The 26,827-nt window shown below is 27.7% G+C and overlaps 1 protein-coding gene across 2 annotated transcripts in view; it reads left to right on the top strand.

Moving 5' to 3' along the window:
- Nucleotides 1-5,653: 5,653 nt before the first annotated feature.
- LOC100206500 (uncharacterized) overlaps nucleotides 5,654-26,827 on the top strand; it is a 90,403-nt gene continuing 69,229 nt past the window's right edge. The window contains exons 1-4 of one of the 2 annotated variants that reach the window (XM_065820237.1): nucleotides 5,654-5,797; nucleotides 17,541-17,763; nucleotides 19,109-20,245; nucleotides 23,076-23,151. In XM_065820237.1, coding sequence (XP_065676309.1) covers nucleotides 5,737-5,797; nucleotides 17,541-17,763; nucleotides 19,109-20,245; nucleotides 23,076-23,151 — 1,497 coding nt within the window. In that variant the 5' untranslated portion in view covers nucleotides 5,654-5,736. The remainder of the gene's footprint in view (nucleotides 5,798-17,540; nucleotides 17,764-19,108; nucleotides 20,246-23,075; nucleotides 23,152-26,827) is intronic. The other variant, XM_065820238.1, reaches the window with a different exon arrangement.

Here is a 26,827-nt window from a genome sequence, read left to right as displayed (position 1 = left end):
TTTTATTAGTACTTCCCCAGGCAATATTTGTATAATTTAAATAATGATTATGGATAAGCGAGTTATAAAGTTGGAACAACCTTTTTTTTATTTAAATTATCTCAAGTTTTATACAAAATTTTAATATTTTCAGAAATTTTAGTACAAATGTAATCAGTGTGATATTTCCATGTAATGTGTTCATCCAGGAAAACTACTAAAAACTTTATAACACAGTCTCTTTAAATCTCAATTTAGTCGATAAAAACTGGAGGCAGTTTTAAGGGTAGATGAGTCTTTTTTTTAAGCGATTGGAAAATATCTAATTTTATTAATATTTATTTTTGATTTGTTACATTTGAACCAGGTAGAAATGTTTTTAAGCTTGTCATTCATTGTTGAAAGAAGTTTACAAATACCATTATTAGAAAAAAGTAGGTTAGTGTCGTCCCCAAACATAATACTAAGTAGATTGTAGGCTTAATTTAAGTCATTAATATAAATTAAGAAATAAAGTGGCCCTTATATAGAGCCTTGTGGAACACCACAGGTTATATGTAATCCTTTTGATAAACATCATTACAAGAAACATATTGTTTTCGGTTTGATAACATTTTTTGAACCATTTTATTATTCTGTTATTTATTCCATAGTACTTAAGTTTATGAAGTAAAATGGTATGATAACTGTATCAAATGCCTTTGAAATGTCAATAAAAATACCAGCGTGTGTTTGAAATTTTAAAAAAAATTTGATATCTCACCCAAAATCTAACCCTGCAATACCCTTCTGTTAAAACTGCTATCGGAGGAATTTGCTATTATATTAGGAAAAATAAAAAATGGTATTCAATCAAAACGCTTGTTTTGTTATAAAATCAAACTTATTTGTAAACAAATATGTTTGATTTTATAACAAACGAGCCGTTCGGACCAATAAAATACGGATTTTAATAAATCTCCTCCGACCTTTCTATATTTATTCCTTATTTCAATAGTTTTTAGTAAGCGGTAAAAAAATAACTATATACATATAGAAAAACTATACTTATTATTTTCTTTTTATAGATTTGAAAAAAAAAGTTTTTCTATTATAGTTAACTTTTAAAAACTTTAAACGTTTCGGTAGCCATTGCGCGAATCGGTATTTATCAACGGATCGGATATTAGTACCTGTCTAAATGTTATTTAGAATAAATGCCTGAAATGTGTAAATTAATTACCATCGACATAAAAAGTTTCAAAAAACATGAGGAGTTAGACTTAATTACGTGGAATAACGGACTTTTAATAACCCGTATAATACTGGTCATGGTAAGTTTATTCCACACCGACCACTTTAACAATTTCGCTTTATTTAAATAAATTTTAAAAAAGAGCAAAATATAAAAATCTTTGTTTTGAATTAACGATTGATTTTCAATTCTCTGTAACTTCTTATTGTAAACTTCTATTAAAAAAATAAAAAATAAAATAAAAAACGGGGACAGACCTTATAATTTTTTTCAGACCATCCGCAGACTCTTGCCCCGTTATTTTTGAAGAAAATTAAAGTTTGCATATAAAACCTATTTTCTATAAAGTTCATCGCATTGGTTTGACAAGGTTGTAACTGATCAGCGAGTAGTTTTGAGTAAATCAATGTTAAAAACTGTTATTTTCCTTCCATCAAAGTTTATTATAATCCATCGATTATATTTTTACTCATGATAACAAAAGCATTTACTATAAGTATCACTATTTGTATTAAAAAATGTTTCCCTTTTCATAGAAAAATGAATACCCCAAAATGCAGTTAGAACCTTGTCATAGTGAAATAATCATATTCTCACTATGACAAGGTTCTAACTGCTCTTATAACGGTAGTTAGAAACATGTTAGTTACTTTTAAACTTTGTGACTGAAGCAGTTAGTTACTTTAAATTTTGTAACTGAAACAATAATATAATAAAAAGTTAATGTTCATAAATCATATTATTGTTTCAGTCACCAAAGAAGGTTATAAAAATTTGTTTACTCCTTTATATTCTTTTTTTTACTACTTTTTTACTATTTTATTAGTACATTTTAAAACCATTACACTAAGTACAACCCTTTTTATGGTATCTGTTTATTTTATAGGTAAAGAACAACTCAATAGTAATCTCTGTCCTCGAGAGGTATAAATGATCGATAGGCATTTGAATGATACGATAAGGAATTCTGATTTCTGTTTCAACATCCTTATCAATCCAATTGGACTATGAAAATCAGTTTTCCTCATGAGCTTTTCAATGTCGTTATGGGCATGATCCACTTCCTGGACGCATGAATGACCTAGAAAGAAATATTTTATAGCAATTGAGTTGATGTTAGGATTGTCTCTTGAAAAATGTAGCACAGCATTTGATAATATACTGTTCCGATTTTGAGGATCGCAGGAGTCAGAGCAAGTAATTAAGCCACTTACGTCGTTTTCTTCTGCCACACCACTCAATATTTTGCATAAGACACTGGCAAGATCATTGCCACTTTTTAACGCCATTGATTCAGTCCATAATTCCCAGTACACTTTTTTGGTTGTTAAAAAATAAGCTGTCAAATTACACACGCTTAGCTTTCTGAGATAAAAAAGGGAACTAATTTCTGCATGCGGAGTTAAAATAACATTTTGAAGGACGGAAAGTAAAACCGAAACATTTTTATCCTTCTTTTCTTCAGCACGTATATCTCTCATTTCTTTTTTAAAAATGTGATGCCTTTCAAAGTCTTCTCTCAATTTTTCAGTACTTAATTCATAGCAGTCTTTGCCGCTTTCACTAGTTGGAGCTACAAATTCGTCAATATCATAACTACTTTCGATATTAAATACTATTCTTTCCATTTTCTGTTGATATTTTACTTAAAACAAAAATTAATACTTTTTTAATCTTTTTTTTTAACTACGCATCCTGGTTTTTATCATTGCTACAAAAACGTTTTATTACAAAGTTGTTTAAATTTTAATATTACTGTTATATTTGATTTATCAAGTTAAATAAGATGCTTTGTAACATCAACGTTCCAAAGTGCACATATATCGACTAACCGTTGTAGATAAGTGAAGAAAAATGAACAAGTGCTGACTTTTTGGGGTAGGCACTGCAAAATATAGTTAGATCGACTTACAGTAAGAGAATGGTGCGGCAAATTGTACTTACATTAACTGCGTAAGTTTGTAAGTTTATTAATGCAAAAGCATCATTATTTTAAAATTAAAAAAAGAATTTTAGCTCATAAATCATAAATCCCCTTTTATTTTGAATGATAATAGTTATTCTATGCTGATCGAAACCAGTGTTTTTTGTTACAGGTATTAATTTGAGTAAAGCTATAGAACGTTACAAAAAAGATGGTGGTATTTTATGTGGTATTTTATTCTACATCAGTGTCAAATCAGAACATATAAAGCACTTCGACCACTTTGGCACAAAATACTTATTAAACTTTATAAAACATAAACCATATAAATGCTGTAAATCAAAATTAATGATTAACGGCATTTATCCAAGAATTTGCATTGAAAAAACATTAGCTCATTAACAACCTTATTATCAGTGATCCACTCCCACTTAAACGGTTATGTTAAACAGGATACGAAATTTTTAGTAAAAAAAATCCAAGAATAGCGCACCAATATTGTCTACATTCCGTAAGGAACGCTTTGGTGTCGTGTACATGCAAAAAGAGTTTTGGACCTTACTTCTTTGAAGATGATGCAGAAAACACACTAACTGTCAATGGTGAAAGATATAGAGAAATGCTAGAGAATTTCGTGGGTCCTGCGGTCGAGAACAAATCAAAGGAATAGTGACAGCAAACTGGTGTTACTACCCATATATCTTGCCCGACAATTGAACTCTTTTTGTAAAGTTGCTCTTCATCAAAAAGACAAACTTTTTGATGAAGAACAACTTCACAAAGCTGTAAAATTAAATGGCTGTCACGCTCACTTGACTTAACAGCTACAGATGTCTTTCTATGGAGATATTTAATAATCGTACCCTAATGTTTCGCATCTTCACAGAAAACACGTATAGGTTCATCTTCAATCTTCTCTAATTGATCTGCAGAATAATCATCTCAATAAGACTCTTGCAAACAAATCAAGTCTATCAATTGCGTTTTCATATAGGTTTGTGTGGATAGATTTTGCGTCTTCCGTGGTTCTCCATAATTTCTTTCTATTCAAGAGTTGCTGTCATAATGATAAACAAATCAGACCTCTTATTCAGTAATTTGTTAACAAGTGCATTCTGAAAAAGGTTATGCTTCAAAAGGTCATTCATATTTCTTGGACCGCCAAAGTAGTTTAACGACAATAAAATAACCTGAAATCTTCACGATCTGCAATGTTCTCAACATGATGTTGTAAATTATGAAAACTCTCTGATCTAAGTTTTTTCTGATAATGATGATGTCAATTCAGATCATTTGATTTTTTTTTCAGGTATTTATCAATACCTTCCTAAATACTTTTCCTTAGCACAGGAGTGTTTAATTTGCTTAAAAATTTAGAAGCGTACTCATTGTATAACTTTTTTAATAATACATTGATATCTTTTAATTACTATTCATTTGTAACACCATAAATTTTCTTAAGGTAATCAACGCAGCTCATTTTACAGCGTAGGTTCAACACAGCTGCAATTGGTAAAATATCCGATTTAATTTTTCAGTATTTTGTAAACTTTGCTATTTTTTTACTCCCCATTTGACAAGTTAATTGAATATGGTGGCTATACATATCACTTGTTTGTAAATAAATTTAATGAATATGAAAAAAATATTAGTTTGTAGTTGGATTTAATATCACAGAAAAAAGATTTGTCACTTAAAAAAATATATGGAGGCATATATCCCTAATATTAGATAAGTAAATAAAGATAATCGTAGTTAAAATATTTTCTCATTTCAAAAGTCCCTTTTATATCTAATATTATTAGTTAAGACAATTTTCTGCTGGGTCTGGGTATAAAGAGTATTATAAGATCCATATTAATTAATCGGTCTAACGGATCTGGGTCTGGCAGATTTCGGGCCTTAAAAACGAGACCCAGACTCTGTTTAAACGGGTCAAATTGGGTCGAATCTGGTTCTAGACCCGACCCATTAACAGCCCTATCTATACTTGTATGACCTAAATTTGAGGTTTAATTTTGTTACCAGGTTCTAATTGTCGTCTTTTTTCCTTAAACATTGTCGTTTAATATTGGTATAGATATTAAAAATTTTCATCTTGAACGTTAAAAATTCTAAACTTACTTGTTAAAACTTTTTATTTTTTACTAGTCAACATAATATTTTCAAAATTTAAAACTATAGATAAACTAGGTATATCGGTTTTAAAAATAAAACCCGTTTCTATCGAGCATTGAAATTGTATTTTTTTGTCTGAAATATTTCCACTTGGGTTTGCATAGAACTTTTATTTTAACTGCCAAATCTTTTTTTAAATCCTATACATATAGTTATAAGTACTAGCATATAGTGAATGTGTGTGTTTGTATGTGCATTTACAAATGTATTATAGTATAAATTTATTTGGGCATTTTAATGTTAAACGCAAATTTCCGTTGCTTTAGCCACAATTACACTCTGAACATCACAGTTGAATTAACTTGCTCACGTGAAGAACAGTTTCATTTATGACAAATGAAATGTTTATAAATAAACAAGCTGGAGGTTTCACTAAGCTAAAAAATTGCAATTGGCATTGCAGAATCTTTCTAATTTAAATATGTTGTTTATTAATCAATATTTATTGTTTGCATTAGTGTGGAAAACTGTAGCTTATCCAGGTTAGTCGAACATTTACATTTTTCCTTTTTTTTTAAATTCTAGCTTTTATGTTTACAATGATTAAGTCGGTATTTTGGAACTGATTGAATGATTTGTTTTGCAATAACGGATATTAAAAAATAAGCAGTCAAAAAAATTTAAAAATTCTATCAATTGAAAAATGTATATACCTAAATCTAATTATATACCTAAAAACATATAAATATATATGAAATAGATACCTTTTCAACTCTTTAGCAATGTAACTTTATTGGGGCATAACTTTTATAGCATTTTAAGTTTTATATGTTAAAAAGTGGTACAAAATTATTCGTTTTATTTGGTTTATTTTTTTACAAACAATGCCTTTATAACTCAGGCACTAACGCGACATTAGCTATATCTTTCGTATTGGGCCAATTAATGATCGATCTAATAATAATAATGATCACAAATAATGATCGGTCTAACTGCAAATCTAATGCAGTTTTGCATTAGATTTGCATGCGGTTGGCATTTATACCTGAAACTTACTTAATTTGAATTCTAAAAAATCATATATATTCAAAATCAATTTTACGTTTCTTTGCTGACGTAAAATAAATATCCATGTAACAAAAACTGGATATTATAAAAATTCGTTTTTGTTTATTTTAGCAAAAAGTTGAGATTCTAATTTTAAATTTAATTCTAATCCGATATTTTCAATTGCCATTATTTTTATTTGTTATATTATATTATTTAATTGTTATCGTGACAAAATAAAGTTTAACTTACAAAAAAGTTATATTTATATCTTATAATAAGATTTGAATAAACAATGAATTTGTGTAAATAATAAAATAATAAACGGAATAATAAATTTAAACCATTAAATATAAGAAATGAGATGTTGAAATGCTAAAATAAAGTTAAAGTGCTAAAATAAAGTTAAAAAAAACTTAGAAAAAATAAAGTTCAAAATTTGTCGATGAAAATAGCACTAGTTTATAACAAACTGTTTTCATGTTTGTAGTAGGGGACTATTTATTAAGTCTTTATTGTTCACAAACTTCACTCACCGCAAGGCATTCGTTTGTTACTTTTCATCTTCATTTGCCACCTGTAACACTAAAAAACACTTTTTTTAGTCATTCTGCATGGCGCAGGGGCGGATCAAGCATTTTAAATGGGTGATACGAATTTTTTTCATAGACCCCCTCCAACCTGCCTAGGGTTTAAGTATAGTCAATTTAAAAAGTGGAGGAACAGAAAAAGGCGAGCAAGGGTGGGGCGGACATGCCCCGGGCGTATTTTTTGTAGGAGTGGCGCCGCTGTTAATGTCATTAAATAATAACTAAATTTGTTTTATATTGCTTTTGTAGTATCTATTTTTAAGTAAAATTTTCACAAATGGCCTTGGCTATTTAGTTCATAAATTAGACTAATTTTAAGTTTAATTTATTTAACAAAGTGTACCAACGATAAGGTAAGCCATAGGACTTTGCACTTCATCTGTATATTATCGTTTTGCCTAAGGTTAGCCCTCCATTTCTGGATTCTTACCTTTTCTTGGTAGGCATGTAATGTAAAATAATATTGGGTTATTTATTAATGTAAAGTAATATTAAATTAAGTAATATTATAATTATAAAGGTTACCCCTCCATTTCTGGATTCTATCGTTATCTTGATAGCAGTTTATGTAAAGTATTTGAAATCTTATTTAAAGTTAACCCTCCATTTCTGGATTCTTTTCTTTTCTTGATAGGAATTTTTTCAATTTTTTTTTTTTATATTTTTTTATTTATATTATAGAGTCTCTCTCTCTCTCTCTCTCTCTCTCTCTCTCTCTCTCTCTCTCTCTCTCTCTCTCTCTCTATATATATATATATATATATATATATATATATATATATATATATACATACTTATATATATATATATATATATATATATATATATATATATATATATATATATATATATATATATATATATATATATATATATATATATATATGTATATATACATGTATATATATATATATATATATATATATATATATATATATATATATATATATATATATATATACATATACATATATATAAATCTGAAATACTTCTTTCACATTCACAAGTTGTTATTGGAACTGTTCCTAGTATATAAATAAACGATTTTCTTATATTTGGATAACCTCTCATGTCAATGGCCTTTAAATTACCAGTAATTTAAAGGCTAAGTAAAATGAGGCATATCAGATGAATAGAAATTTAAAAATGCATAAAAATCAGATTTCCATGGTTTCTTAACTTGTATTCTGGACAGTACAGTTGAAGGAACTGCTGCTAGACCTTTATAAACAAACATACCATTTTCTGGAAACCTATTATCTGGCTCATTTGTAAAATGTTCAATTAATGGAGAAGTAATGCTATGTTTAAAATAGTCACAAACTGTATTTGTTGGATAATTATCCCGGTAAACCTGGAAAATACACAATCTAAGTCTCACATCGTGGATATCAAGACTAAAACCAAAATCCAAACTAAAAGCAATAGTGTACCTTTCAGTGTGATGTCAACTTGGTGAATAGTTAATAGCATTTCTAATAACAGATTTTTTAGATTAGTTATTTCAAAACACTGTGCGGGTATGTCAAAAGATTTAGTTTGAAGAGTTACAGTAATTGCATAAAAAAATCCATTAACTGTTTTGTTATAACTAAACTTACAATAGAAGAGAAATCTGTTAATAATCTTAAAAAAGAAGAGGAATTGGAAGCAGTTTCACTGTTGTATTTCTTTGATTCATTTAATCTTATTTCCTCTGTAGCATGAATAACAATTATAAAACTATCAAAAAAAATATCAAGATCTCTCAGCTTTTGAATCCATCTTGTTCGAAATGTATACATAATTTTTTCCTGGTCTAAACTTAAATATTTTTTTAGACAGTTACTACGATTAGGAAAAGTTAGAAAAATAAAAAATTTCTTTTATTTATTATATTTTTCACTTTTTGAACTTTTATTTGAGCTGCTTCAACTAAACTAAGTCTATGGCTTGTTCAATTGTGAAATAGGAGAGGAGAGCATCACAATATTCACTCCTTCGTCAATAAGCATACTATCAACTTCATAAACTATAGCACATTTAAACCATCTTCCTCTTCTTATTTCAAGCATTCTAAATTCTTCTCTTAGAAGGTCATACTAAAAGCATATACTATCTCTTTATCATAACATAGTTTTGGGTCAAGGGTAATTCCATGTCAATTAACCTAGGCCAAGTCACCATTCATCTCAGATTTTGCTCATTTTTTATGATACAGATTTAATTGAGAGTACTCAGTAGAATAACAATAACAAAAAAATAAATAATAATAAAAAAAAGTAATTAACCTTGAAAATTTCAGCCTCTAGCTCCAAGAAGATCTTAAAATAAACAATTTTTAACATATTTGTGTAATTCTCATACGTCAAACCTAAACCAAAATATCAAAATATATCTAAAAAAATTAATATCTCTAAACTGTAATAGAAATGTTACCAAATGTTATTTGATGATTAACTTCTTAATAAAACCATTGTCCAAAAATAAAGTTTTCTACTAACACACATAGAATGCATTAAAGGTTCAGAATAAACTGGGTAAAGAATAAACTGGGTAAAGAATAAACTGGGTAAAGAATAAACTGGGTAATTGATAAAACTTTTAAATGTTTTTATTTGAAAATTTATAGTATACTATATCGGGATTACAAGATGGCACTAAAAATAAAATAAACATAACCAATAATGAAAAAGAAATTTTAGATGTTTAACAAAATAGGCACAAAATTCTAACCACTGTGACACGGCTGCTTTAATAATTACTTTGTATAAATACTACTCGTATTATACCAAAAAAATGACATCATTCTTTGAAAAGAACTAATGATTAAATAAAGTTAATAACCATAAATTATTAGCCAAAGTGGATAACTCACCAAACATTCCTTAATATTGTCCAAATGAGGACTTTTGAAGAATTTTAAAAAAGAATAGTCTATGCAAAGAATAAGCAAGAAATCGGAAAGAAATTTATATCAGTATAAATAGCTCAAAAAATTCAACAAAAAAAACTGAACAAAAAAAGCATTATGATTAAGAGCTTTTATTCAAGAAGCAACTCCTTTATATTCACCTGCAGTAAGTTCTGCATCATCATACCTTTGGACTCTACAATTTTGAATATCAAGTCTTAAAAGCCAATTTTTTTCAGTATTTTAACAGTCAACTGCTTCATCACAAAGAATTGAAAAAAAAATTGAAAGCTTAACATTTTTTATTAAAACTACCTCAATTGTTTTCCCACAAGAATCAATAAGTTGGTTTTGGGTAGTTTTTGATTTAAAGGTTGCATTTTTTGGACTTGAAAAAAGATGATTAGCTTATATTTGATCACCAGCATCAAAACAAAATTTTTCTCATGTTTTTTAAAATCATGAACAGCATTACCCCATTCTTGATGAGGCTTGAAAACTAAATTTAGTATTCCAGACTTATTTGGAATACTAACACCTAGCAAAGTACAAGGAAAACAGTAAGCTTCATCTTCTTTGCTAGAATAAGCTAATTAAAAAAAGTGGCTGAGCCATTCAATTTTAAATGATCTTTTTGTATTAATAGATATTGGAAAAACAAATATAGAATTAGGACAACAAACCTTGATTACCATATCTAACAAAATTGAATTGTCTTTGCCAGCAGTAAAAGTTTACCATGGGTTAGATATGTTGAAACATCATATAAAGAGCTTGAGTCTTTATATATAGGAATGTTAACTTTGGAATCTAATCACTCAAATATTTTAGAATCTACAGAAGGTTCAGAAGGCAACTCTATAAAAGCATTGTTAATTTAATTCTAGTTAATTTTAATCAATCAAGTTAATTTTAGATTGGACTTTGACATGTTTTGCAGAATTAACTTTTTCTGTAAAAGAAACAACAGAGAATTGTTTTTTACTTGTTTCAGTTTTAGAACTAATAAAGTGTAAAGGATAAGTAAAAATAAAAAAAAGTATATAAAACAAGATTAGTTTATATTATTTTCTAGCTGGTAATATATAACACTAACTTTAGTAATAGCGTTTTAAAAGCAACATAATCTTTACTATTATAGTAAAGATTATGTCCTTACAAAACTAAAGCTGAAACAAATAAAAAACAATTCTCTGATGTTTCTTTTACAGAAAAAGTTAGTTAACTGAAAATTAGTTAACTGTAGAGTTAAAAATTTTAAACAACAATGTCCAGTGTAGCCATATAGTCTTGAAAATTCTGAAACGGATTTTTTTATCTCGAAGCAAGAATATAGTAACCATATTCTTGCTTCGGGATAAAACAATTCGTTTTAGAATTTTCAAGAATATAGTAACTATATTCTTGCTTTGGGATAAAACAATCCGTTTTAGAATTTTCAAGACTATATGGCTGCACTGGACATTGTTGTTTAAAATTTTCAACTCTTCAGTTAACTAATTTTTATATTTGTGAATATTTGGCAAATATCTAGCCTTAATTGCATTTGAGACTAAAAAATTCATCTTTGTTTCAAAACTTTAATTTACTAGCAAAGTTCTACGACAAAAATTACCAGCTAAGTACGTATATCATCAGGTGGCTTATCAGAATTTTGTAAATTTTGAACGATTTGGAGCAAGTGATGCAATTGTTCTAAACTTTCTACAAAGTTGATAAGTTATTAAAAACATTCTTTATCTTGTTTGAAACATTTTTTTTTTTTTTTGAGGAAGATTTGTAGCAACTGTTGCAATTGTTATTTTAATAAATGAGGAGCCCATTTGCAAAACGCGTTAAGTCCGAATAAACTGATTTTGCGAAAACAACAAAAAACTAAACTTCTTTTAGCATCAACAGAAATTGATATTTTCTTTGTCCATTTTTAGGACCAAAAATTTTTTAATTGGTCCCATGTTTAAATAGATGATAGATTTAAGTATGTAAAACGTGGAAATAGAGTTAACTCAAAATTTTTATTTTTGTGACTTAACGCGTTTTGCAGATGGGCTCCTCAAATAGTGATTAGTTTAAACTGTTTTTTAACCAATCATTTATCGTTTAGAGTACAATTGCATTACTTGCTACAAAGTGTGAGGAAAAATTTGTAATAATTACGATTAAATTTTAAATACGATTTTAATAAGAGATCACAGCATTTTTGTTGAAAGTTCTAGGCAAAAATTAACACTTTCTTAAATTAGAAAAGTAAATTAACCATTCTGTCTTTTGTTTTGATATATCAAAATTCTGTTCCAATTTAGACACAGCTTTTATTGAATGAATGTTGAAAATTTTAGATAAAATGCTAAATGCTAAAACTAAGAAAAAAAAAAAAGAAACAGTCTGTTTCATATGTGTTTACTTCGTTTTTTTTTGTTGTTGTTGTTGTTGTTAGGCAAGTTTAAAAGATAGATAAACCATTTAATGCGCATTTTGTTTATACGGTTAGAATCGTTTACAAATATTTGTCTAAAATCATGTTAAGTTTTTTCATAAATTAAGATCGACAACTTCTTCACAATGTTTAAATTAGCCACCGCATAATAAGCGTTTTCGGTAAACGATCTCGAATTTTTTAATCAAAGAACTCATCAACAATTTGTGTTTTACCGTGCATAAGTTTTGAATAATGAGCTCCTCAACCACAGTTCTGATTTTGTATACTGTCTCTAATGGAAGATCAGAATCTGGTTCAAAAAAAGTTGAATATGCCAAGAGATAACGTCAAGATTGTTGTCTATTTTATATTTTTGGATCATGTCAACACGAATGCGCCTTTCTTTTAAGGTGATAAAGTCTAGGATGGTGCACCTTGTTTTGTGATTATATGGCTTTAATTCGTATGAAATTTTATTTATGTGATGCCGAACTCGCTCTAACACACCAATATTTTTCTTGAGATAATGGTTTCATGCAGTTACTCCAAATTCGAGATAAGGACGTACATAAGTGGTGTAAATTTTTTCCATAGTTTAGCGCCTCTGCTTATAAAAGTAAGTTTCAGTATAGCAAGCATTTTATCAGCTTTGGAGGTCACAATAAAAAATTGGGTTTTAAATTTAAGATTGTGAGAGATATCAAGTTCTTTTTCAGAGGTTTATATAGTAAGTTTAATTTTTTTTGCATAGCCTTGTCGATCGTATTCAGTCATAAAGTAAGTGTTCTCGAAGGTGGAAGATTGGTTAAAGTGCATGTTAAGTATTAAAAAAATGCACTCTATATTTTTTAAATATTTAGTTCAATTAGTCAAGTTGACCAAAGTCCACTCAAAGATGATATCTACATCCGCTTGAATTTATATTTGCGATCTTTTTGCCAAACTAACACTGCTAAGAACCTTTGTATCGTCAGCGTTTTTCAAAGACTAATATGAGAGCGGAGGTTATTGATAAAAATAATAAAGAGCGTCGGGCCAAGCCTTGTGGAACCCCACTAGTAAATTGTTCCCAGATAACACTTTGCACACTGAAAAACGGATGTTTGAGATGTGAAATTTTTTATTAAATTATAAGTACTTTAATGGAAAAATTTCGATAGAAAAATCATAATTTTTTGTTATTATTATTTGATTTTTTGTATTCAATTTAACTTTTATTATTCAATACGCTTTTTAACATTTGATTTGATTTTATCAAACGCCTCAAACGTTTCTTTCAAAATTAGCCCATCAGATTGCGTGTCTCAGCCTATTCTGGCATTTAAAATATGCACCCGGGAAGTCCCCACTCAGCGTTGATAAGGAGAGATCCGAACGATTTTCAATTCTTAAAAACAAAAATTTACGTCTTTAAACTTCGATTTTTTGTGTTTTCTGCTTATTTTCGACAATTGCTGTTATTAAAAATGTGCTGTTATTATGTTTTTAAAAAGTAGAATTTAGGATTTTCTTATATAATTCATTATTTTTTTATAAATCTTTTTTCAACCAAAGTATAAAACAAAACAAAACTACCTCTAAAATACATAAAACGCATCGGGGCTGTGTCATAAAAACAGTTGATACAAACGTGTTAAGTATTTACATTCCAAAAATGTTTCTTTTACTCGAAAGTAAAAAGTCTCCTTGTTTACAGCTTTAAAATATTCAATAAATGGCTAAAAAGCTCATATTTTATCATTCCGTAAACAGTAAAAACGTTAAAATCGAAGTTTTTACATTAGTTTTCACTCATAGCAATTTACTTCCATAATATCTTTATAGTCGTTTGAATAAATTACGAAAAAGAAACGTTTCAGCTTTTATATAACTTCTGCCCCATAGTATTAACCCTTTGAGGTCTTTAAAAAAAAATTTTTTTTGCCTATCAGGTCCAAATTTTTTTTTTACTTATTGACCTTAAATATAACAGAAAAAATATGTTTGACCCATGGCTTTTCTTTATTTTTCAAAAAAAAAAGGTTTTTAGTGTAGCACTAAATTGTTTAATTTTTATTCACCAAAAGCACTATGACCTAAGTGCAAGCTCTAAACAAGAAAGAAAAAACAAAAATATGCAAACACTTGTTTATATTTACACATAAATTACAAAGTTGCCTTTGGATATCGTATTTTACACAAAATTCAGTCTTTGTATGGTAAAGTTTAAAACAATAAATAGATTGTAGTCCTGGTTTTCTAGTGCAGATTTTACAATAGTATGCAGTTTTTCTTCTACCACCAACTGTTTTTCTATCAGTGCATTCTAAACAGTCTTTGGCATTATTATTTGGAACTTGTACAATAAAATATGGCTTTTGGTTGAGGCGTACATTGTCATCTAATGATGATCGCCTTCCGTTTCGCTCTTGAATGTTATGACATGCTCCTACTAATTTTTCAATGAGGTTTTGTCTGTAGATTAGGTGTCGAAGTTTGTTTTTGCCATTGCTTTCACAAAACCTATTGAACAATATATAGCTGTTTACAACTGTATTTCTAACAACCAGAAAAATACTTTTCTCCACCATTTTAAGACTTGCGTCGAAATAAATAGCTGTAACAATAGTGATCAGCTCGGTCAAAAGCACCCATATATTTTGAATAATTTACAATAACAGTTGTTTTAATAATGTTTACAAGACCTTGTTTTGTTTTTTGTTTCGTAACTTCAGTTGTTGAAGCATGGAAAATACTCAGCATCAGAACCTGTCGCCTGTCATGCCATGCCAAAACCATAACGTTGGAAGAGTGTACATATGCAGAAACTTCATGTCTTTTTAATTTTAGTTTTTCTATATCTTCAGGTAACTGTTTTCTATATTACATTATTGCCCCTGTAGTTTTTATACTTATTTCGAGGAGCTCTTGTGCAAAACGAAAACTAGTATATAATTTGTCAATGAATAAGTGATAACTTGGGTAGCCTCCAAAAGCTCATCGCACAAATGCATCACGATTCGACTTGTAACCTGCATCATAGGTCTTGCCAAACTTTCAGTAGTGCAATTACCATAATACGGTTCAAAGAAACTAATATAACCTGTTTCACTATTCGCAAAAAAGCACGAATGTCCCACTTTGTGGGCTTTTTGTGAATTGTACATGCAAAATGCAACTCTACCTTTGAATCCAAAAGTACTTTCATCAATTGCAATGTTGCGAGATGGAACAAAATTTCTAGAACAGGAACTTTTCATTTCTGATACAACACGATGCACTTTCCTTGCACGTCTATTCAGTTCATTAGATGGATTTGATGGTGGGGATACGTGCAGCATCCAATGTATCTGAAGAAACCGATTTCTAGAGAAAACTGCTGAAAAAAATGGCATGTAGTTCAGCTAATCACAAGAAAAATAATGTTTTATACTTGATTTTTCATTCAGAGCCATATTCAAAATAGTACCAAAGTAAGCATGAATTTCTTCAAGTGTCACATTTTTCCATTTATGCCAAATAGAATGAGATTCCAAATTGTTATTTTCAATTTTTGACTTAGCATAACGATTAGTTTCGGTTACAATATCTGCAAGTAACTCATCAGTAAAAAATAACTTGAAAAAATCTAGTTCACGTGTTAAGTTTATTGAATGCTGAGGGCCTACATTTGCTACTGTGAATGGCAATGCTTCAAATGCTGGAGTATCTTGCACTACTTTTGTCCATCCTATGTTTAAAGCAGGTCTATTGTCATCAATTTCATTTCGTTCAATATCTTCCTCGGACTCTGATATCTCTGAGAATTCAGTCTCAGATTCACTAAAAGTGTATTCACTGTCGCTTTCAGTACTTGTTTCATCCAATGCCTTCAATACTTCTTCAGTTGTAAAACGTTTCCTTGTCATTTCTAAATAAATTTTTATAAAAACTTCTAAGAGTATAAGTAAGGTTAGACGATTAAAAAATGTTACTGAAAAACACTATATTAAAAACAAACTATAATATTACCAATTGAACCTAGCAAATTGTCCAAGTTAGCTTTAAAAGATAATTTTTACAGTATAAACATCAACATAGTAGATGTCCCGTGGGACGGGACATTAGACCGCAACGACAATTTCATGATGTCCCGTCACGCGGGACATTGGACCGCAAAGGGTTAAGCTAAAACTTGATACTCGTAGATAATAAAATCACCGAATATTTGTAAACAAAAGTAGTCGTTAAGTAATAATAGGAAAGGACAAAAAAAAAAAAAAAAAAAAAAAGGGAAAACCGGTATTTTGCCTAACCCATACCAAAGAAATTTTGCAGTTAATCTTTAAATTTTGAATTAACACACTTCTAATAGTGGCCGTACTTAAGTTTAACACACTAATAGTGACCAACACATTCCAGTTTGGTGTTAGGATAAAAAATCTTGACACTATTTTAACTTTTTCCTATCTTTAACAACCAAAAAATTAGGATATTTAAATTTGTTTTTAAGGCGGAAAATGTGATTGGCTCCTTTGCACTTCATTACACTTGCAGAACCCATAAAGTTGATTTGACAAATGTCAGAATTTTTCACTAGAAAAATTCTGATATTAGGACAACCTCCTGCATATTTGACTCATCTCCTCAACATCTAAAACCTTTCCATTATTCATTAATAGCCCATTATTTATAAAGTTTTATAAAGTGTCCATTATTCATTAAGTTCCCATTATTCATAAAGTTTCCCATTATTCTTTAAGAATGCTGCAATTACCCCATTCAGTATAAAAAATCATCAAGAGTGAGGTGAAACTTTTAATTGCAGTAAAAACATTTTATTCAAGAGAAAGAAAACTCTTTGGTCCTTTTGCAAATTTAAGGTGTGTTTTTTGAGTTAAACCAAATTATTTTCAAGGATTTCGGCCCCTCATGACAGATTTCAGAGGAAAAGCTTCCAATCCACTAACTTGTAAAGTAGCTCCAAGTTTTTCATAATGTTGTGTTTTGATAAGAAAATAGCATTATGGAAATTTGCCCAAGTCACATATTTGTGCAACCATGGGTGTTAAACATTCAAAAAAATAAATAAATAAAAAGATTAGAATATTAAGATATTTGAAAAGAAAAAATCTTAAAAAAAGTATCAACTTATAGCAAACAAAATCAGTATTATGCAATAATATTGATTTTGTTTAATATCAAAATCAATACTGCATTAAGTTGTAAATTAATGAATGTTTTTAATGACATATTTTCTCATATTTTACTTTTTACACTCTTTGTCTAAAGTAATAATATCAATGAGTAGTAATTTAACATTAAAAACTGTAAATATTAATTTTAGTATTTATAAAAAATATTAATTTTTTCTCTAGACCAAAATCAAAAAAAAACTTTACATATTCACAATCTGTATCGGAAATGGCATTTGTCAAAACCTCTGCAGCTCAGCCGAGAAATGTCAGAAGAAGCAACAAAGTATGCTTTGGAGCTGTCAATTAAAGGCATACTGCAACAGTCCAACACATCTGATGGCGAAAATCTTGCACTTTTGTGTGGATTGGATTCTCATAAGATCAAAAAGGCTTCTCAAATTTGGTTTGTTTTAAAAACTTTAAACTCTTACAATTAATGCGTTATTTTGTGTGTGGTTCTTAAGCTACCTGTGAAAATTTTTTGCATAAAAATATTTTTAGAGATAATTCAAGACCCTTAATTGTTAAGTGGATCTCTAATATCAATAAATTATTTTTTTAAGTATATAATGTTTTTTCTAATTTAAAAAAAAATTGTAAAAATGCACTTTTTCGTTTTTAGAAAAAAAAGTATTTTTTTATTCAGTAAAATCTAAAATTATATATATATTTTTTAAATGATTATTTTTGAAATTTTTATTTAATTTTGCTTTATTCGAGACCTAACCTAATATACTTTTGAAATATTATTTTTAATATTAGAGATCTGTTAAGTATTTAAGGGTTTTGAGCTTCGGTTAAAAATACTTTTGTTCAAATAATTTTCAAATCCAGTGTTATTTTATTACAAAAACCACATTAAGAGGGTAAGAGTAAAGATTTTCAAAAAAAGAGCTGCTTTTTTTTGGCACCCTACTACTACTACACACATGCACACACATATCTATTGAAGTACAAAAAACATAACAGAATATTAATTTTGGTTTAGTTATCAAAAGGTATTACCGATTTATTTTCAGTTTTAGTGGTGCAAGAAAGAGTTAGTTTTAGAAAATAAAAATCTTTATTTTTAATTTCTTCATTTTTTTTTCGAATTAAGAGTTCCTAGGAAAGATTAGTTTTTCGGGTTTGTTTATAGATACAGTAAACTTCCAATAACTCGAACCCAATTTCAAATAAAAATTGCTTAATATCTTGAACATTGGTTAAACCGTTTTCTTTGTCCCTTGGATGTTAGAGTTATTAAGAGTATACTATAGCTGACAACTTAGCATCATATAGGGTCAAATTATTTACTAACAAAATAGTTAACTATATTTTTTTGGCCAATGTTACAAACTTAAATTAAAATGTAAAAAAATTATTAAATGTAAAAAAAAGTAGGAAGTCTAACAATCTAACATAGAGGTTTTGACACTTAATTTATTGTAATTTTTTTTTAAATCAGTAGTGCAGTTTCTATTTTTCGAAATCTTTTCCTGTTTTGGTTTGATTTTAGTATGCTATTTAATATTATATTCTTTAATCACTGAAATTTATTTTGAATATTAAACAAAGTTATTTTTCCTTTATGAAACAAATGCATTTTTTCCTACAAAAAAAAACAACAGCTGGCTATTGTAATAGCTGGACTTTTAACACACTTTAACAAAATAAATGCTGCATAAATTATGATAAATTTAAAAACATGAATGATGATAAGTTTAAAAATTCTGTTTTTAAAGTTTTTTGTTTTTATTTAATTTCAGGTATAATGAGGTTTGTCAGCAAGAATATGACTTCTCTAGTGAAAGTAATAAAAGCGAAACACTCCATTTTACTCAGTTAATATGGAAAAACACCTCATTTCTTGGAATAGGTTTTCATACAGTTAGCAATCCAGACAATGAAGAATGCACTTTTGTGGTGGCACGATATCGTCCTTCTGGAAATTTAAAAAACAAGTTTAAAAATAATGTAAACAAAGGGTATTTTGATCGTAAAAAAATGTGCATTAAGTTAAAAAAAGATAAAAACACCAGAAGTCTTGTTAATACAAGAAGCCAAGTTAAACCCCCTGATGATCCTACAGATTTTGTAAATTCTAAACTTGAAAAGCAGTTGCAACAGAGTAAGATATCAGATGTTGCAAAAACAATAGCAAAAGCTTTAGCTCTAGGAGCAAAAGTAGGAGCTATTGCCGGTGCTAAAGCTGGAGCTAAAGCTGGAAAATATCGCGCTGATTCAATGAAAGATAATTTAACAACGCAAGAATTATCAGATATGACTGGGGTGCATACAACAGGCACGCATTACTATTTTGATGACACTCAGAATGATTATTTAGAAAAGCTGCCTTCAGTGTTTGTTAATAAAATTTCAAAAGAAAATTTTACTAATCTTTTTAACTCAGTGTTTGATGCAGCAGCAGATGCAGCTGAAAAAGCAGGTGAAATGGCAGGAAGAAAAGCTGCATTAAATTCTAAGCATTTTAACAAAGTTAAACTTAGTAAGCAAAACAATTTATTTAAAGAAAAGAGTGCCAGCAACTATAAAACTACTGCAGAATACAATGGCTTAGACAAAGAAGTTGAAAATGAAAAAGAAAGCTCAGTTATATTTTCTGCTGATGAAAATAAAGTCAATGCTGCAGATGCAACCTCATCGTCTATAAAATTTGAAGAGGATGGTTTAAGAGCACATAACTATTTTCGTAAAATACACAATTCTCCAGATATGAAATTAAATTCTAAAATGTCAGAGGAGGCTGAGAAGTATGCACAATATCTATCAAAAATTCAAGACTTAAAACACTCTTCCGATCGTAATAATGAAGGAGAAAATTTAGCATATGGGTGTAACTCAGGTAGTGAAGAAATGTCTGCAGCAGAAGCAGTAAGGAATTGGTGAGTATTTAAAATTGTTTTAAAATTATAATAAGTTATGCTTACTTTAGATATATTTAAATTTTAAAATGAGCTTAATTATGAAATTCTCACAATAAATTCTCAACTTTTTCAATATTTATATATATATATATATATATTTATGTATATATATATACATACATATATATATATATATATATATATATATATATATATATATATATATATATATATATATATATATATATAAATATAATAGACATTGCAGATATATAAAAGCAATATATTGTATTGCTTTTATTTATCTGCAATATGCAATTTTTTTTTAGTACATTAAGTTTATATAAAACTGTTTTATTAATTTTTTTACAGTTTTGGTATTTTCTTTTTACTCTCTATTAATAAATAGTGTAAAAAAAAGTGTTTTTATTTTACATTTGAAAATCTGTGATTAATTAGTTTAAATTAAGATTATTAGTTTTAATTATTTATAAAATTATAATATAGCAGCAAATCCAATAGTTACATTTGAGACAAGTTGACTCTAGGAACCATAGACCTTAAGGAACCACGCACCTTTTGGTTCTAAAGCTAGCTCTCTAACCACTGCATCATAGCTGCTAAGTTTGATTTCAGTTGAATTGTTGTCAATCTCAGTATTTACAATTAAATCAGTTTCTTGTCAATTCAGTTGTTACTTTTGAATTAAATCCTTTTCGGTTTCAGTTTTTATATTTGAACCAAATCTTCATAAATTAGATTTGTTAGATTCGAAACAAACCTTTTTTAATTCCTATATTTTTTTAAACAATATCTTTGCGGTTAAAACTTTTCATTTATTTTATATATTAATCACTTTTATCATTTATTGAAGAAATGCAAAAAAGTTTCTTAGCAACTACATTTTTTTAAATTCCAGCTGAAGTTCATATATTTTTTTTTGAAGTTCATGTATTTAAGAAAAATATTTTTCATCAAATTTTAAGATTTTGGAAGTTTTAACAGATTTACAAACTAATTAAATCTTAAACAGATTTAAAAAAAAAAGACCATACAAATATCATAATTGTATTATCAAGTCCATCACAGCTTTACCTGCATTTATATAAAGAAATAATATAATCTAAATAAAAAATATAACAATATAAATAAAAAACTCCAACATTAAACAGTGTTCAAAAAAAACACAAAAAAACAAACAATAAAAACATTGTTAATATTATTTTTCTTGTTAAAAGAACATCAAATTGTTTTGTTTTTATTCTTGATTTTCAGATCAAGATATGAATATTTACGCTTTCTACTGGGTAATTAAAAGTAACATCCACCACCAAATTTTCCCTGGTTGATGTTGAATGATGATGTTTCATGGTAAAGTTCTCTTTTTTAATCCAAAGAGTTGTATGTTAGTAATTACATCTAATCAAAATTAAAGTTTCTATTTCCTAATAATTTTATCTTACCACCTTCATTACATCTTTTGGATGCTTCAGATATATTTGGGTTCCTCAAGGATTTGTTTCCAAAGGAGATGGCTACAATAAGTGCTTTAATAAAACTATTGCAAACTTTTTTAAACAAAGATGTGTAGATTTCTTCATTATGATGATGAACTAGTTAAACATTTGTGGCAAACCATTGAGTTCCTCGAGTTGGTTGAAAAAAAAGCAGAAAAATGGGCTATGTTGTAATTTAACAAAAGTGAGTGTATTAACTTTCAGGAATCAAAACAAGTGCAAGACGCATTCCAATTTACAGAATCATTTAGAATCCATCTAGAGGATGGAACATGAAACCTCATAAATTGTATCTAGACTGTTGGAAAAAGATTAAGTCTTTACTTATAAGATTTATAACAGAATCAATCAAAATGATATGAAATTGAATACAACTTAAAATGCTAAGGCCAGTGAACTAGTGTTAAAATTGAACGCAGTTAGGCATTCACAGTGAGTATCAAACAATAAACAATTAAAAATGAAATTAAATGTGAAGAAGCACTCTACTGAATATACAATCACATATTTAATCACAATCGATGGGCCATAGCTTAATCACTTGTTCATCCTACAATTCGGCTGCAACTAACAAGGCAGATTATAATGCGTTCATTATCCCATTACCTCTTATCACACCAAAATTTCTCTAAGACATAATATACTGGAGCTTTATTACACCTATTGTTTTAAAAAAGATATGGTAGTACAAGTTTTAAAACAAACATTTTGATACCTGTAAAATATACCATGTCAGCGGCTAAGGAAACAGTTTCATATTGATGGAGCAATTCTTCTAATTCATCTAAAAGGGCAATAGCTTAACAGTAATGAAATTAAATGCACTGTAATGGTGTTTGAATATCCCTATTTACACATGTAATTCTGACATACATGTTGTTTTTCTGTAGAAAAGTATTAGACTCCAGGGAAGGAAGTTTGATATAATTGATGTCAAAAAATTTTGATTAGGATTTTGACATGGGGCTCCTATTATGTTATTCATCTGCTATTCCACAATTGGACTTTCTATATTTGGAATAAACAGCTGTTTCAAAAAAATTTTATTTCAAAAAGTTTTGAGAATGCACTTTTTTTGGATAGTCAAGATGCTGGTGAAAATTAAATATTGCAAAGAATAGTGCTAAAATTGATGTAAACTGATAGTTATATTGAATATCACATCATTTATTTCAAATTTCTAATTATGCATTAAATGTTGTATTGAAAATAAAGATTATTTAAGTAAATGTTTTTATCTAAATCTATCTTTTACATTTTTTCTTATATATTTGTTTGTAATCAGGGTTTCATAACAAACGACTTATAATAACAATGATTATTATTTGTAGGTACGCTGAAGTTTGCAAACCTGGTCATGATTTTAAACAGAATAGTTTTAATTACAACACAGGTCATTTCACTCAGGTATTTTTTATTTTGTTTTTTCTTTTATACTAAATTCAGAATTATTATTTTAAGTTTTAGAATTTGAAAGTATTGAAATAGTCTATACATCATTTGAATCAGAAGAGCCCTATGTTTTTGAAACATCATTCGAATCAGAAAAGCCCTATGTTTTTATGTACACTGCAAAAAATTTTTATGTTTTTGATTTAGCTAGTTTACATGTTTATTAATAATTTGTTAATAAGTTAAAAATTTGGAAAAACTGAGAATTTGAATATCCAACTCTTTATGATTCTTGAGATATTCAGGTTACAACACAATATAACTAATTATATTGTATATAACTAAGTATAACTGTATAAAGATCAAATTGTTAAGATTTATATGTTTTTTATTTATATTTATATGTTTTATATGTTTTTTCATGCTCAAAGTGATTATGTAACATTTTTTCTTAAACTTAAAATTTAGGTGTAAAGCATCAGTTTTAAAGAAAAAATCATAGTTTTCACGTTTTCTAAACCTTTTGTTTTGGACTTATTTAAATGCTTATTAAATTGCTAGTTATTAAATTAAATTTATAACAAAATTAGCAATATCTTAATTTAAGTTGTAAAAAGTTATTTTTGATATTCTTTAAAATAAGCTTAACCATGTGAGTCAGGTAATTGAAAGTTGGAAAGTTTTTTTTCTCTCTCTCTCTCTTGTTGTTATAACCCTCTCTTGTTGTTACAACCCTCTCTTATTATTATAACCCTTTCTTGTTGTTATAACCCACTCTTGTTGTTAAAACTCACTCTTGTTGTTACAACCTCTCTTGTAATTACAATCCTCTCTTCTTGCTATTACCCTCTCTTCTTATTATAACCATGTCTTAATACATTTTTTTGATAATTAAAAAAAAAAAGCATTAACCCTTTTTAAAAAAGTTATTCTTCATAAAGAAGAATAAAGTAGTAAAATGATGAAAGGTATAATCACAAAATTTTTTTTATTATGTTTAGTTAATAATGTAAATAAACTAAAAGTTGATAATCTTTATAAATAAACTAAAAGTTGTACATTTTTGAATGTAATGAAAGTTGACTAAAATTTTTTACACGATACTCAGCATAAATAGAGATATTAACATTACCTTCAGAATAACAAATCCAAACTTATGATATTGCTTTTAGAAGAGTGTTTTGAGAGAAGTTTTGGGTGTTTTAACAATCTTCAACTTTGCTTGGTTTCGGTTGAAATTTTTCTTTAATCACTGTAACAAACCAAAACTTTTTTTTACAAAGTTTTTATGTTAACTTATTTTTTTCAAGATATCTTGTTTTTATTTAGTGTGGTTTGTTACATTTTTCTAGTTATTCTGTTGTTTTAGTTTTTTAGGAGGCATAGTTAGTTAGCATAATTAGTTAGCATAATTAGCTTGAATTTCAAAATTGCAATCAATCATAAACAACGGTTGCTTTTTGCACCATTGCAAATTTTTTTTTTTAAATTTTTTCTTTCGGATTTTTATAAGGCTTTATAAGATTTCTTTTATAAGATTTTTTTCTTTCATTGTATTTTTTGGGCAATTTGTTAAAAAAATTTAAGAAGTTTTTTAACTATAACACATTTTCTTATTGAAAAAACTGAGGATATAGAGTTTTTCATAGTTTCTTATTTCTATTTCAAAGTTTAAAATTTTGTAAAAGTTAGCAAATCTTTATTAACAACTCTTTAAAAATTTTTATTCCATAAAGAAACTTGATTGGAAACTCCAGTAACTCTTGGGTGGTTTATGCTTTTTTTTTTACTAATTAGGCTAAAAGGAAAAAAGTAGAAAAAAATAAAAGATTTCAAAAAATCATAAAATACTACTCATATTTAGAACATAGTTGCATCATATTTCAGGAAGAAAATTTTCTTTGATGGTGTTATCTATTAACTTTAGTTGAACATTTTAAACTTAGTGAGGTTGTATAATTTTCTAGTTAAAAATATTTAATTAAAATAAATATTTTTAATATTTATTTTAAAGAATATTAAATTCCTTAATCAGTCGCAAAAATTTGTTTAATATGTAATACATTAAAACGTAAAATAAACAAAATAAGTTATTCTAATTTTTTTGTATATATTTATTGTTCAAAATTTTAACCTAATTTTTTTAATTTAAATGTTTAAATATAAAGTCATGTATTTAATATTATTAGACCAAGTTTATTTCTCTTGCATTATTTTCTTAAAAAACATATCAAGTGAATAAACTATAATTAAATGTTTTAGTTTAATTTTGACCCATATTTAAACCAATGGTTTAAAAAGTGCACTGAAGTGATAATAAATTTTTTGATCTTACACTCCTGGTTGTTTGTATTTTTGTGAAAATGTTGTTTATATGTTAGATACAAGATGAGGTTGAGTGTTTAATTAGACAACATTGATGAGGTTGAGTGTTTACTTGGACAAAATTGATGAAGTTGAGTGTTTACTTTGACAACATTGATGAGGTTGAGTGTTTACTTAGACAACATTGATGAGGTTGAGTGTTTACTTAGACAACATTGATGAGGTTGAGTGTTTACTTAGACAACATTGATGAGGTTGAGTGTTTACTTAGACAACATTGATGAGGTTGAGTGTTTACTTAGACAACATTGATGAGGTTGAGTGTTTACTTAGATTTGTTACTACTACTATACTATTCATAAATGAGTTTGATTTGTAAAATGTCAGAAATTATTTATTAATATATACTTTTTGAAATAGGTAATTCTGATTGGTTGACAAAAATTGTTATTTGATTTTTTGTGCTTTTTTTTAAATATAAGCCATTTAATTATTTAATCAATTGATTATCATTAACTTTATTTACCAATTTTAAAACGCTTAAGTTGTTATGTAAAAATGTTTAGTTACAAAATTCTGTATAAAACAATTTTGGTGCATACCTACAACTTACTTAAAAATACCTTGTAATAAAAAATCTATATTGGTAACTACTGGCAGTTTTAAAAGTATGCCAACTTCAGATCAAGTTTTCTCTTTAAAAAAAATAATTTTATTTGACATTAGGGTAAAATGGCAGAGAAAACAATTGAATATTTCTAACTGGGTTGACAATAGTTCAAAAATTGATTTAAACTTAGAAAAAGATCTGTTTTATAGTTTATATTTTAAATGATTGTTGTTAATTTATAGATTTGGTCAATTCTAGATGATCTAGGATTTTTATGCCGCCATACAGTTTTTATACCAAACTCTGAACTTAGAATTGAAAAAAACTACAGCAAGTTCAATACAACTTATGAAAAGGTTAAGCTTGCAATAGAAAATGCTAATGCAGTTTTTATCATTGCTATTTGGGCATTTTTATCATTGCTACTTGGGCATGGCTGCACATTTTATTTCAGAGAATTAGGAGCATATTCTGCTTCTAAGCAAACTAATTTCATTTTCTAAGTTTGATGAAAAATATTCTTCTTCAAACATTTTTCAGAGACTTAGAAACGTTGCACAAAAGTGGTAACTAAAAGACACGATCACAGTCTGCTTAAGAGACATTACATCAAATTTATGAGCAGCTTTCAATGAGCTAAAGTCTATTTACAAATTTACTGGTTGTCCAACTCATTCATTTCAACTTGTGATTAAAAATAAAACTTTTTTCAGTTAAGAGTGTTGTAAGCTTGATAGGAAAATGTAAAAAAGTTTG

Source organism: Hydra vulgaris, chromosome 15 (assembly GCF_038396675.1).
Source record: "Hydra vulgaris chromosome 15, alternate assembly HydraT2T_AEP".
Lineage (NCBI taxonomy): Eukaryota > Metazoa > Cnidaria > Hydrozoa > Anthoathecata > Hydridae > Hydra > Hydra vulgaris.
This window is presented reverse-complemented; position numbering and strand designations above follow the sequence as displayed.